General features: G+C 42.7%; 1 protein-coding gene across 3 annotated transcripts in view; it reads left to right on the plus strand.

Annotated features, from left to right (window-relative positions):
- The window catches only part of ITGB5 (integrin subunit beta 5), a 780,917-nt gene that overhangs the window by 717,955 nt on the left and 49,881 nt on the right, over nt 1–13,081 (plus strand). For all 3 annotated transcript variants that reach the window (XM_078682057.1, XM_078682058.1, XM_078682059.1), the window contains one exon: nt 6,102–6,324. In XM_078682057.1, coding sequence (XP_078538183.1) covers nt 6,102–6,324 — 223 coding nt within the window. The remainder of the gene's footprint in view (nt 1–6,101; nt 6,325–13,081) is intronic.

The raw sequence follows: 13,081 nt of genomic DNA on the forward strand, positions 1-13,081 counted from the left end.
GCTGAATGTGTTCGATCCCTAGAGGAGGGATGCAAACTTTTGCCATGGACTATGAGGCTGGTATTAAGATGAAAAAGTGATTTGAATGGTGATGAACGTGCACTCCTGCCCTTAGTGCCCCAACTGTAATGATGTCTGTATCCCTAATGCTGATTTTTGTTGTCATGGACGCACAGAGCTCTTGTGCCTGTGCCAATGTATAGGCCTGCCTCACAGATTGTAGGTTTTTATTGGACCAGAAGGGGCACCCAGAGCGCTGTCCTCATAGTGCTGTAAAGCTACTACCTTTGGAAAGAGCTAAGCAGCACGAGAGCAGTGGTGGCAGCATACCTGTAGTGATCAGTAGGAATAAACAGGTCCTTTTTACCTGTGTCGCTCGAGTGAGGCCTACTTGCTCACTCATTTAAAGTTCCTCTACTGTGTGCTTAACTCACCATTGGACTACATTGGTTTTGTGTGTAGTGCTTTGCTGTGCGTGTCTGATATACTTGTTCTGGGTATGTGTGTGCCCGTGAATGGTACAATACAGGGAAAACTGCAATACTGTGCAGTGCGTGCATATTCAAAGCATTTGGTGGGTGTATGTGTGCCTGTGACTGGTACAATACATGAAGGATGTAGGGCTGTTCAGCGTGTGTATGCTATAAGCATGTGCTGGGTGTATGTGTGCTTGTGAGTGGTAAAATATATGGAAAACTCTGGGTTCTCATTAGGGAGATCTAGGGTAGAATGGAGAAACATAACAGAGGAGGTAGAGGAATGCCCCCAAACATTTTTGTGTATTGTTGCATTCTTGTAAGCAGGGTAGGACACCCTGGAGGAGGAAGAGAGAAGCTGGCTCTACATTACACTTCAAAGGGTGCTCTTTTTTATTCAGAGAGAAGTCACAAGAAAGGGGCCTGGGCCCATAGCAGGAAGGAAAAGGGGCTGATAAGAGAATGAAAGTAGGGCTGAGGCCCATGCGTAATCTTTTGATACACATGTGGCTGACATCCAGGTATAAACTTCTAGTCACCCCCATGGCATGTGGCGTGGGGTTATCAGATTTGGAGTCGCTCCTGCTGTGACAAACTGTTTTCTGGAGGAAGAGAGAACAGATGAAAAGGCGCTTCAAAAGGAAACAGACCCCCCAATGTAAACCTCCAAGTTTCAGACTTTAAATCACAGTTGGTGTTTGTAAATGGACTATAAGTAGAGGAGCTGCAAGACTTCTGCCTATGACCAGGACTAGGGGCCAAGGCCTGCAATTCTCCCAGCCTGGTGAGTGGACATTATCAAGGGAATCCAAGACAACCTGCCCTGGATCCTGGAGCACAGGTGACTGCCTGCATGCTAAGACCATTGTGCCTTGTGAGGAAGAGGAGAGTGCTGGTGGAAATTAGGTCCAGTGGGGGGATCCTGGTGAGTGGATCCCTCTAGCAAGGTGTGAGGAGACAGCTGCTACATTGATTGGGTCATTGCCCTTGTGCAGGGAAATTCGGTGACCTCTGTATACCAGAGGAGGGCCACCATGGAGTAAGCCGTGACCATTGCAGCACCAAACTGTAAATCACCAGTGTGTAGTGTTAAGTCAGCTACCCCATATGCTACGTGAGGCTGCCTTGAAGATTGCTGCCATGCTGATTAAGCTGGAGCCCTACGCTGAGGAGGAATGCTGACCCTGTATGCCAGAGGGGAACACTGGGACCAAGCAAGAAACGTGGTTGGACAAGACCATCGATGAAGGAATGAGGCCGCCCTTGTGACCCAGTGGAACCGACCATGACAGAAGACCAGGATTGTGGCACCCCCACTATCTGTGGGAAGAACCGAAGAACATCAGAGGAGCATCCAGAGCCCCCTGCTGCTGCCGTCACAGTAAAGCGTGTGATGAACTCAGGAACAGCCGACTGCAGCCTGCCTGGGCTTCATGTGAAAGATGTACCAGAGACAGCCACTGTAGCTTAAGTGCCCGAAAAGGAGGCATGCTCAGACTCCAGTTGCTTTGATCCTGCTGGTGAGGGTAAGACTGAATGGACTGCCCCGGGGAAACTTGCTTGTAGATAGCAATTCGGCTCTGGAACTCTATTGACTTTAATTAAGAGTTGGCATGGGACTCCTGAAACTCGTACTACTAATGGACTTACCAGAATCTCACCTATATTAAATATGGAAAAATCACTACCGCCAGCATGACGGGTGTTGGCCCTGGGGACTCTCCTATGAAACACTAGAGTCCTGGCCTCAGGGGACTGTGTGTATTGTTTGGGAAGGGCGTATTTTACTTTGTGGTCATATATAAATACTCCTTTTTTCATAAAGCAAGTATTTGGACAATTATCTACTGCTGTTGCTGCTGCGTGTATTTTGAGTATAATAATAAGGGTCGCTTTGGGGCCCTCAACTGAAACTAGGAGGAATTAGGAGTTCACGGAATGTTCACCTTGCCCTCTTATGGCTCCTTCATTTTTATTTTTCATTGCTCATGTCCCTGATGCCAGTAGTGGCACCTGCAACATTTTCCTCCAAGCTGAAGTTGTGGCTAGCCAGCCAGAGGGCTTCCAATCCACAGACTCAGCTCTGAGTCTGTGGACCTGTAAGGAACAACAGGAGAAACAGCTCTCTCATCCAATCAGATTTCATTTATTTATACATTTGCACCAGTGGAAGGTCTGTGAATCAGACTTGATGAACATCCTTGGACTAACATTCCAGATATCTAACTTTTTAACCTTTTCTAGCCTACCTAGACACTTTTTCTAAAATGGTAATTTCTTCCAAACTACTCAATGAATTTACACCAAACTAAGCAAATGCAGTTTGAATAAAGTTCAAATCACATGCCAAGTTTGGTGAAATTCTGTTCAGTGTTTTTCTGTATCCTACAACAAAGCTTCCCATGGGAGGTAAAATGGTAAAAGATTTCTTTTACATACCCCCAATTCTGTTTCCCCCACCCTACTCCTTGACAGATCTGCACAAATCCTGCCATGCTGATCCCAAATTGGATGAACTGATTTTTTGAAAAATTAACCTCTTCGAGGCTCATGACGAGCTGAGCTCGTCATGAGCCACGGCGCTCCGGTGCTCATGACGAGCTCAGCTCGTCATGAGCCATGGAACGCTCAGGTGCGGGGAGAATTCCCCTCCTGTGCTGAGCGTTCCACGGGAGGTAATACACCTGTGACGAGCTGAGCTCGTCATGAGCACCGGAGCGCCGTAGCTGATGACGAGCTCAGCTCGTCATGAGCATGGGGGTGCTGTGCGCGCCCCTCTTCCCCCCCAGCACAGTGGGGGAATAACCCCCGCAGCGAAGGGGTTAATACAGAATTGTTGAACAGCACCAACCGTATTACAGACCTAACCATAACTAAAGAGGGGCCATTGTCACATCTGTGAATTCGCTCTGTGTGTATATGTACAAGGGAGCTTGACTCCCGAAACGCGTTGATGGATGTAACAAGAACAAATAAAAGCCTGAACTAATGATACCCGCGTACGAGTGGCAGATGATTTAATTCGAAATGCAAATGAAAATCTTATCTTGAATATATATATATATATACATATATATTTATATATATGCTCTCTCTCTATATATATCGGTGTGTCTGTATATCTATCTCTCTCTCTCTCTCTCTCTACACTAACGAAGGCAAGTGCTGAAACACGTCTGTTTTATTGTTTTTTCTGTGCAATAAACCTGATTAGGTTTAACCTACTGCGAGTGCTGGTGTGTTAAAGTTTGTTTTGACAGTGGAGCAAGAAATATATATATATATATATATATCTATGTATATATATATATATATATCAAGTGAAGTTTATACGGTCTCGCGGTACCGCTGCCAGCGCTTAATCTGTAGTACCATGGGACTCTGCTGGAGTCCCACGGTACTGCATATTAAGCGCTGCCTGCGGTACAGCAAGACCTCGTAAACTTCACTTGTTGAAGCTATTGTGGTCAGGTGGTGCCATGCCTTTTCAGGAGTCCAGTATAAAATATGCACAAATTTATGTTTTTAACTTATTATTTTGGCCCCTGGGGGCACAATTGTTTTTGGTTAATGGTACCCCTATGGTGCCCACATGTGTTTTTTTTTACTTTTGCTTCAAGACACATGGGCCAGAGTCCCCGAATCCTGAAATGGTGGCAGCAATATTCTTCTCCATGTTGCGGTCAGTCAATCAGATCGGTCGGTCCTGTGGTACCGGTATGACTGATTTTTTTTTTAAATCCCTCTCAGCCAATCAGAGAAATCTACTTCTTAAAATTGCAATTCTGCAAGACTGCTGCAACACCAACCATTTGGATATCACTATAATTTGAGCCCCTTCATAACCACCACTAGAACCGCTTTGAATGCAAATGTGTTGAAAACGGCTGAATATATTTACACCAAATAATGAAGACCACGGTTTCGGAGTAAAGTTCTAAATTTCTGCCAAATTTAATGAAATTCTGCGAAGCCGTTCTTTTCTGTATCACTTCTCAAAATTTCCTATGGGAATTAATATGGGAAACAACGTTTTGGGACCCCAACTTTTTATCAGCCCCCGCTTGAAGGATAACCACAAAACATTCCATGAAAGAGCAGATGTGGGTGAACTTTTTTTTTGTTTCATTTTGTGAATATTCGTAAATAGTGCCAAATATATTAGTAAAACAAACAAAGTTCTTGCTATGGAAACAGTGGCTAAATTATAACTACAAAGTGGCGACCACTACCAGGTAATATACATCTATATCTGTATATACATGTATGTCTACATATACCTATCTGTAGATTAATAGATAGATATATATGTTGCCTTATTAGCCAGTGAAATATCGCCTTCACCTTTATAATAGCAACACACCACTCTATGTAGCTTTACAGTTGCCCATTGTTTAATTAGAATTATATTTACATAAGCAAACCAAAACCAAAAATTTCTAGTTCAAGTTATGAGGCACATTGCAGTGAACAGCTTCATCAATCTCACACCTGACAAAAAGTATGTGTTTTTAACAAAGTAAGGATGTTTTTTCTAAAGATTCTTAACTTAATTATTGTTTGTGTTTCTTTTACAGTCAACTAAATAGTTTTGTCTGGTATTTAACCTACTGTTTTCAAAAATGATTCCCTGTTTAAAAAAACATCCCTTTACAGCTAACTGTCCCAAACAAAAGCTAAAATATAAAAAATACATTGAGAGTAACTTGTCTAATATGGTCCAATATCACTATCTTGGGGTTCTAGTAACATTTACAAACCACTCATGTTTCTACTTTTTGTTATATGATATCACCATAACACCTGTAAATGTGGCCCAGTAAAGCTTATTATTTGGGTTAAACTTGTATTAGAACTTAGCGATGTTGAAAGCTCCTTTGAAGATAATGGGGCTGCAGCAACCTATAAAAGCTGCTCTAAAGCTTACAATGTCCTAATCCACAGCCTGTGCCTCTGCCGCTCCAGGATATGTGTATTGGGTTGGGGAAAAAGAGAGGCAGCGGCTGTTGACCATTGCACATGTGATCCTTCCCCCTCTCATATCTCACAGTGTCACTAGAGCCTCAGAAGGTGGAGTGCAAGAATTCCTGTCAGTTCCTTGGTCTCCCAGGCTCAGCTAAACAAGTAAAAGCAGCTTAGCCAAGCCTAGAGAGAAAGAGGGGCTAACACCAGGCTCCTTCACATTCCTTGCTGTGTATGTTCAACAGTGAACTGCTGTGACCCTAAGCATGTGGCTGTAATTGTTGAACCGTAACAGCAAGTGCTGTGGAACAAAGGCTTTGGTGCCGCAGGGGTTTTAAGTCGCTTCTGCCTCCAAGGAGGCATTTGTTTTTAAATGAAGACATTCTGCCCTCCTGGGGTGGATTAGTCGAATATCCGTATAGCCTGCCGTAGCAGGATATACCAGCAATTAAAGGCCTGCTCTCATGTTAATGGCCTGAACACTGGAGTGGGTCTTTAATGGCCGGTATAGCATGCTACAGTGAGATATAAGACTATATAACTACAGTGCGAAGTTGAAGTTCCAAGTTATTACCAAAATACAGTGAAATGAACGTAAGAAAACACTTTAATGCTTTATTAATACTTTGATTGACCTAGCATTCTGTTTCTTCCTGACTCAAGGTCACGGAGAGTGCCACTGTGGGGAGTGCAAATGCCACGCAGGCTACATTGGTGACAACTGCAACTGCTCAACAGAAACCGACAGCTGTGTGTCAGTCGATGGACAGATGTGCAGTGACAGGGGCAACTGTGTATGTGGAAGATGCCAGTGTGTGGAGCCAGGAGCTTTTGGGGAGACGTGCGAGAAGTGCCCCACTTGTCCTGATGCTTGTGGCACCAAAAGGTTTGTTAGCTTTGTGCCTACTTGGAGCATTATGTGTTGACATAGTCTTTTCTAAATGAAAGAAATGAAAGTCTCTTAACGTGTTGTGTGAGCACAGTAAAAAATAGAAATTGCTCAACTTTCATGAACAACAGGTCAACCTGTTTGTTGATAGATTTTTACATTGCCTTCATTTTTTCATCAAAATATTAGTGTTGTTTAGAAGGTAAATCCTTTTATCTATCTATCTATATATATATATATATATATATATATATATATATATCGAATGTATGTCTGTCTGTCTGTTTGTCCTTTATGCATTACTACACCATTCATCCGATCGCCATGAAACTTTGGGAAGTTGTTGAGTACACAAATCGTGTATCCACAAGCACTCGAATAAATAAATAGAATTAAAACACCATTCATCCTATCGCCATGAAACTTTGGGAAGTTGTTGAGTACACTCCCGCGAAGGTCTCTGGCATACATTTTTTTAAAAATATCAGCCCCCCAGGGCCTTCATAATCTTTCGAATACTGATGTACGCACAAGACGGAAAAACAAAAAATCGCCATGAAACTTTGGGAAGTTGTTGAGTACACTCCCGCAAAGGTTTCTGGCATAAAAATGTTTTAAATATTGGCCCCCTAGGGCCCTCACAATCTTTCGAATACTGATGTACGCACAAGACGGAAAAACAAAAAATCGTGTATCCACAAGCACTCAAATAAATAAATAGAATTAAAACACCATTCATCTGATCGCCAGGAAACTTTGGGAAGTTGAGTACACTCCCATGAAGGTTTCTGGCATACATTTGTTTTAAATATCGACCCCCCAGGGCCCTCATAATCTTTCGAATACTGATGTACGCACCAAACGGAAAAACAAAAAATTGTGTATCCACAAGCACTCGAATAAATAAATGGAATTAAAACGACACAAAATGAATAAGTTTCAATAAAAATGACACAATGTAAATTGAATGTTATCATAACGACTGTACTTGAATTTCCTTTCTTCGGAGATCGCAGCAACGTGCGATGGGTAAGCTAGTATATAAATATATATATGAGGGGATTTCGGTAAAGAGAGAATGCAGCATTACATATCGGCATCGCCCACTGAAGGGGAAACAACTATGAAGCTAAAAGCGAACTACGAGAACCAACATGCTTTGAGAGACAGTCAGCCCATCGAGGCGGCCACCAGAGGGCAAAACTAAAAGGAGCAACTATGGCTAGTATGCTGTTTAGCTATCGAGATGCCTTGGCTTCCTCCTTTGAAAAAGGTCAATGATGACCGAAATGCATCAGGAAATGCCAGCGCTGCAAAATAAAATTACATGCTTTGAATTTACCAAAATGTGTGCGGCTCATCCCTTTCTCTAGCAGTATGTATATATGTATATGTATATATGTATATATATATATATATATATATATATATTACCTACTGGCGGTCGCCAGTAGGTATATATAGTTAGGATTTTTTCTCTATGGGTTTTTTGAAAATTCTATGTCTAATAACTTTGGCGTTTGTGGACGGAATCGGCTGAAATTTTCAGGAAAATGGCACATTTTGTTTCTGAGCAGCCCTTGAAAATTTGGGGGGGGTTCGTCCAGTGGGGGCCGAGAAAAAAGGGGGGTCCCAAAACGTGTTTTTAACATTGAGTTTTCCATAGGGCGGTTGGCCTCACTTTTAGCCCGAACGGCTGAATGGATTTGCACGAAACTTGGCAAAATTGTAGGGACTGGTAGCCCGATGTGCCTTTTGTAGGTCTCAATATATGTGCTCCAGTGGATTTTGAGAAATTAACGTTTAAAAAAAGATATATATCTGTAACAGCGGACCGGTTAGCGCTCTGGTTCGCGGACTTTTCGCGCAACGGAGCTTTGTGAAGCGAAGCTGATTGGTTCTCCGGCGTCTGTCAACATTCCAAACAGTCCGTAGCGGCCGCCATCTTGTCTCTCGGTAGGATCGAGAGACAAGAGGAGGTCAAAACAAAGGGGGAAATAACTATAAGGGGGCATAGTAGATCCTCGCTGACCCCCTAGGTTTGATGTGGAGGTTTTAAAAGGGCCCCGCGGGGCAAAAAAAAATAATAAAAATAATAATTGAACGGCTGAATGGATTTGCACGAAACTTGGCAAAATATTAGGGACTGGTAGCCCGATGTGCCTTTGCTAGGTCTCAATATATGTGCTCCAGTGGATTTTGAGAAATTAACGTTCAAAAAAAGATATATATCTGTAACAGCGCTCCGCTTCGCGTAACGGAGGTTTGCGAAGCTGATTGGTCATTCTGTCACTGGGCTATAGTTGGGCTACATCTGGCTGATATTTGGGCTACATTTGTTTTTTTGTGTGTCTGGCGGCCATCTTTGGGCTACATTGGGCTACATTGGGCTTCATTGGGCTACATTCGGCTAATTAGCAAATAGCTCATCGCAAACTAGGAATGGTAAAGAATCGCTATTTATTCCTTAAAGTTCGCTATTTAGGAAATGCAAATAACTTTTATGATACATATGGCGGTTCATCTCTAACAAGATAAGAAGCATAGGGATAGATTTATGATGACTGGCGCATCACCAGGGATGTGTTAGTCATTCTGTGCCGCTGTTCCGTCACCTATGGTGTGCTGCATTTACAATGCGGCGCATCATGGGGCAAAAACAGCACAGATGCGTGATGTATCTGTGCCGTAAAGGTGGCGCATTGCTGGAGTTGTATCGCAAGTGTGATGAAGCTCCAGCAAGGGTCGGGGGTGCCCCTGTCGCAGGGTTTCTGTTCTCACACAGAACTGTGGACAGAGGATTGGAACATCGGCGAATTAGGGTGTCCCAAAACTCACCTTAGTAATCAAAAACCCCTTAGCAAGCTAGGTACAGTGTCACATTGGATATAACAAACTCTCAATGTTTAGACAATCCAGAATATGAACTTATAGTACCTCAGGATACGTGGAACTCATGAACAGTCGGTCGTTATATATTTCTTAGAAACCAGAACATGGAGTTAAGAAGAACACATGTGTATTTGAAATGTTTATTTACTAATGCCGTCTTCTCAGGCGTAGTACCTTAGATAATAAAAGTACACATATTATCAGTAGCAAAATTACCAGCATAGTTACTAGTACATAAAAAGTGAATGGTGATAGTATGTTAACATGCTGTAAATGAATAAGAGTTAGCAACACTTATAAGCAGCCGCGGGCCGTGGAGGGAGTTACGGTGAGGCAGGGAGGCGGGGAGGGGGAGAAGCAGGGTGGAGAATACAAGTACACATATTATCAGTAGCAAAATTACCAGCATAGTTACTAGTACATAAAAAGCGAATGGTGACAGTATGTTAACATGCTGTAAATGAATAAGAGTTAGCAACACTTATAAGCAGCCGCGGGCCGTGGAGGGAGTTACGGTGGGGCAGGGAGGCGGGGAGGGGGAGGGGCAAGGTAGAGAGGGCTCCACCCTGCTTCTCCCCCTCCCCGCCTCCCTGCCCCATCGTAACTCCCTCCACGGCCCGCGGCTGCTTATATCTCACCCTCCCTAATACACATATTATATTATTTGCTAAGAAGGTCTCTTTGTGTTGGTTTAGGGCGTGTCCATACTTTAGTGTCTTAGATTTGAAGGAATCACATCAGCATACACCAGCTCTCTCTTCATGTGAACCGCATCAACTGTTGTGTATGTGTGTTCGGCAAAGCAATATAAAACCCGCCTCATGCCCAGAATTGGCAGAAGTTGCACTTATGTTATGAGTATGAAGTCGTGGAGATCAGACCTCATAACAATTCTGTATCGTATTGTTCTTGAAACTTTAGCACTCGCTGTACAGATATAGTTTAACAAGTAAAGCAGATAGTAGACCAATAACATATTATTCTCATGTAAACCACGATGAACTACTAGGTGGAAAGCTAAAGCAACAACTAAGTGTCGTGTGCAGAAGTTGCAAAAAAGGAAAAATGGCGTTTAAACCGGTAATGAGCCCATGCTAACTTAACACGGTGTAAAGATATCCAGGACCTAGATGACACCTCCTCATGATCCGGAAACGAACTGAATAAGATAATAGAAGTGCCATCTCATGAGAGCAGATTGCAAGTTTATATGTGGACGGTCCGCAAGGTAAAGCATTAAAAACTAGGAAAATTCAATGCTAAAGAAAAATAAAACAGCCAAGTACTTTATCGAGTCTTAAGCCAATAGGCAAGGTAAATAATAAAAACTTGACAAATAAGTCAATGAATTGTCAATGAAATGCTAGTACTCAGCATATCAAACATGAAAAAGGTCTATGACATAACTGTGTATGCAAAATAAGCTGCAACAGCCTCCAATAGGAAGTCACCGTCTTCATCCGAAAACAGTTCAGCCATCCAATTTAAAAGTGGAAAAGAACATACGTGCTCTCCCAGCACCGGATCCTCTATCACCATCAGAGGACAGCTCGGTGGGTTTTCAAGAAAGCTGTGTTCCAAGAAAGACTGTGCTGCCGCCAGTAAATTCCAGGGACCAAGTAGTCCATGCATCAATGCCACAGCCATAATCCTTTCGCCAGGACAAATCAACTCGTGAGTAATGATAGGAGTCATCAGCTGATTAAAGTCGACGTCAGGAGAAACCGGTCCGCAGAGACACAAATCAATGGCCCAATCGAAATCACAGGTCAGGCAGTGAAATACAGGCTGGACACAGGTGAAGTAGGAGAACCGAAAAGATAATCCATATGCCGTGCTTAATATCGCCAACGGCATTGTGCCATAATATTCTAGCATGCGATTGCGGAACAGTGTCAGCAGCTGCAGGGTCGGAGGTTGCATAGGAGGGACATCCATATTTAAAAATGTAAAAAAGCACAAGAGCGTCCGCTGGTAATGCAAGTAAAAATGCAATCCACGAACCAGAGTGGAGAAAATGGAATGAAAGGGAGCAGGGATGACTCCAAAGATTTTCTCAAATGAAGTCACGAGACCACTGGTAACAACTTTAAAAAAGTGTGCCAGGGATTTTGTGGAGGATGCGTTAAAGATAGTCGGAAACATGTTGCTGAAATTGAAAGGCAAACCTGTGTACGGGTGTTCGCTATGTGAAGTACGAAAGTTTCACGGGCCGAACTCAAGGCCACCTCTCTCTGAGACAAAAGAGCTCTTATTCTTGTCATGCCGTTGAAACGTGTCCCAAGGTTGCTATTTGTGGCCAGATTGAAAACTCCCTATGTTCATGTGTGGGAGGAAATAGAACATTTCTGCAGCAAATAACCCGTTCACTTACTGTTACGATAAAAGGAATACTTTTTAATTAACTCAGAACAATCTTCATTATTGAGCATCAAATAACTACCATTTTCCAACAACTTGAACGTGGGGATGATAGCAGGAACTGGCGTGCCTTGCAACACGCAAGCCATATTTGGTCGGTGTTTGTTGCATGAATCGTGTAACTGTATGTGCCTACACATTAGTGAATGATCTGGCGTCTCAGTGCATTCCTCTCCATTCAGATAAACTTCTTGATCATCTTTGAAACATCTGTATGTGTATGGAAGCGACCAGACCTCATGAACAAAAGCACTACCTAAAGGTTCATAAAGACCTATTGGTATATATTTCATACAATTTGAAAACTTATATAAAGCAAAAGGCAGCGTTATTAAACCGTGGATAAGGCATGTTGCCAAAAAACCCGCAATCCTCTGCTGATGATGTCACTGAGCATGTCATGAATGATGTAATATGTGACATCATCAGTAGTGGATTATGGGTAATAGTATCTCTAGTTTACTCCCCTATAGCTGTCTTTCTTTTAACATAAGTGTGTGTTTCCTTCCCTTATACTTACTGTTTTTGGTTCGCTTCCAGTTCGCGTACCAGCGAGCGAACTAGGAAGCGAACTAAGAGAAATAGAGGTTGGCACAGTTCCAAATATTGTACCAATTTTTTAATAACGGGGAGGTAGTTCTGAAAAGAACTTTTTTTTTTATTTTTCTGAACATTTTTTTACTGTTTTTGAATTTTTCGGAACAGTTTTATATTTTTTTGGGTTTTTCTTGGAGGGGGCAATGAAAACGATTCATTGTAAAGGGCTCAACAGGAGCAACAAAACAAAAAAAAGAAGTATTTATTATTTTGGGCGTTTCGGACAAACTTGCATATGATAGTCAATAGCTCTGTTGATCAGAGTGATGCTTCTTTCTCCGTAGGAAATGAATCCATCGCAAAATACGCAGGTGTGTTTTACTTCACCAAATCTCATTTGTATATTTGGCACCATCTCCCTGCCCTCTGGTCCCGTTACTTCCGGTACAACAGATCTTCTGGCCATAATAGGGAGATTATCTAGGTCGTTCCGAAACTGTGCAGCACTGTAGTTGTTAGGATGCCACCTAGTCATATGGCGATGCATTGTGTAGTTTCCGAAACTGTATTTTTTGTCGGTCCCTCTGGACAGTCTATCTTGACATATAAGGCAAGTTACGTATCTTGCATTTACTTTTTTCTGACCTTTGGGAATTTTAAAAAATTGCCAAATGAAGTTTTCTTTCCGGTGAGACGTCTTGGGCTGCTCAGGCAAAAACTGCCTCTCTTCGTGCTCGTCCTCCTGTTCCTCTTCTTCTTCTTCTTGTTGAATTACAACTTGAGCAGGTGGTCCACTCTTCCTTGGATGTGGTGGAGGTGGTGGGGAAGCACCAGCTGAAGCTACTAAAGAAGCCATTGCTCAGTGATCACAAAGGGTCTTTCTCTCACAATGATGAAAGTCAGA

Source organism: Lissotriton helveticus, chromosome 3_1 (assembly GCF_964261635.1).
Source record: "Lissotriton helveticus chromosome 3_1, aLisHel1.1, whole genome shotgun sequence".
NCBI lineage: Eukaryota > Metazoa > Chordata > Amphibia > Caudata > Salamandridae > Lissotriton > Lissotriton helveticus.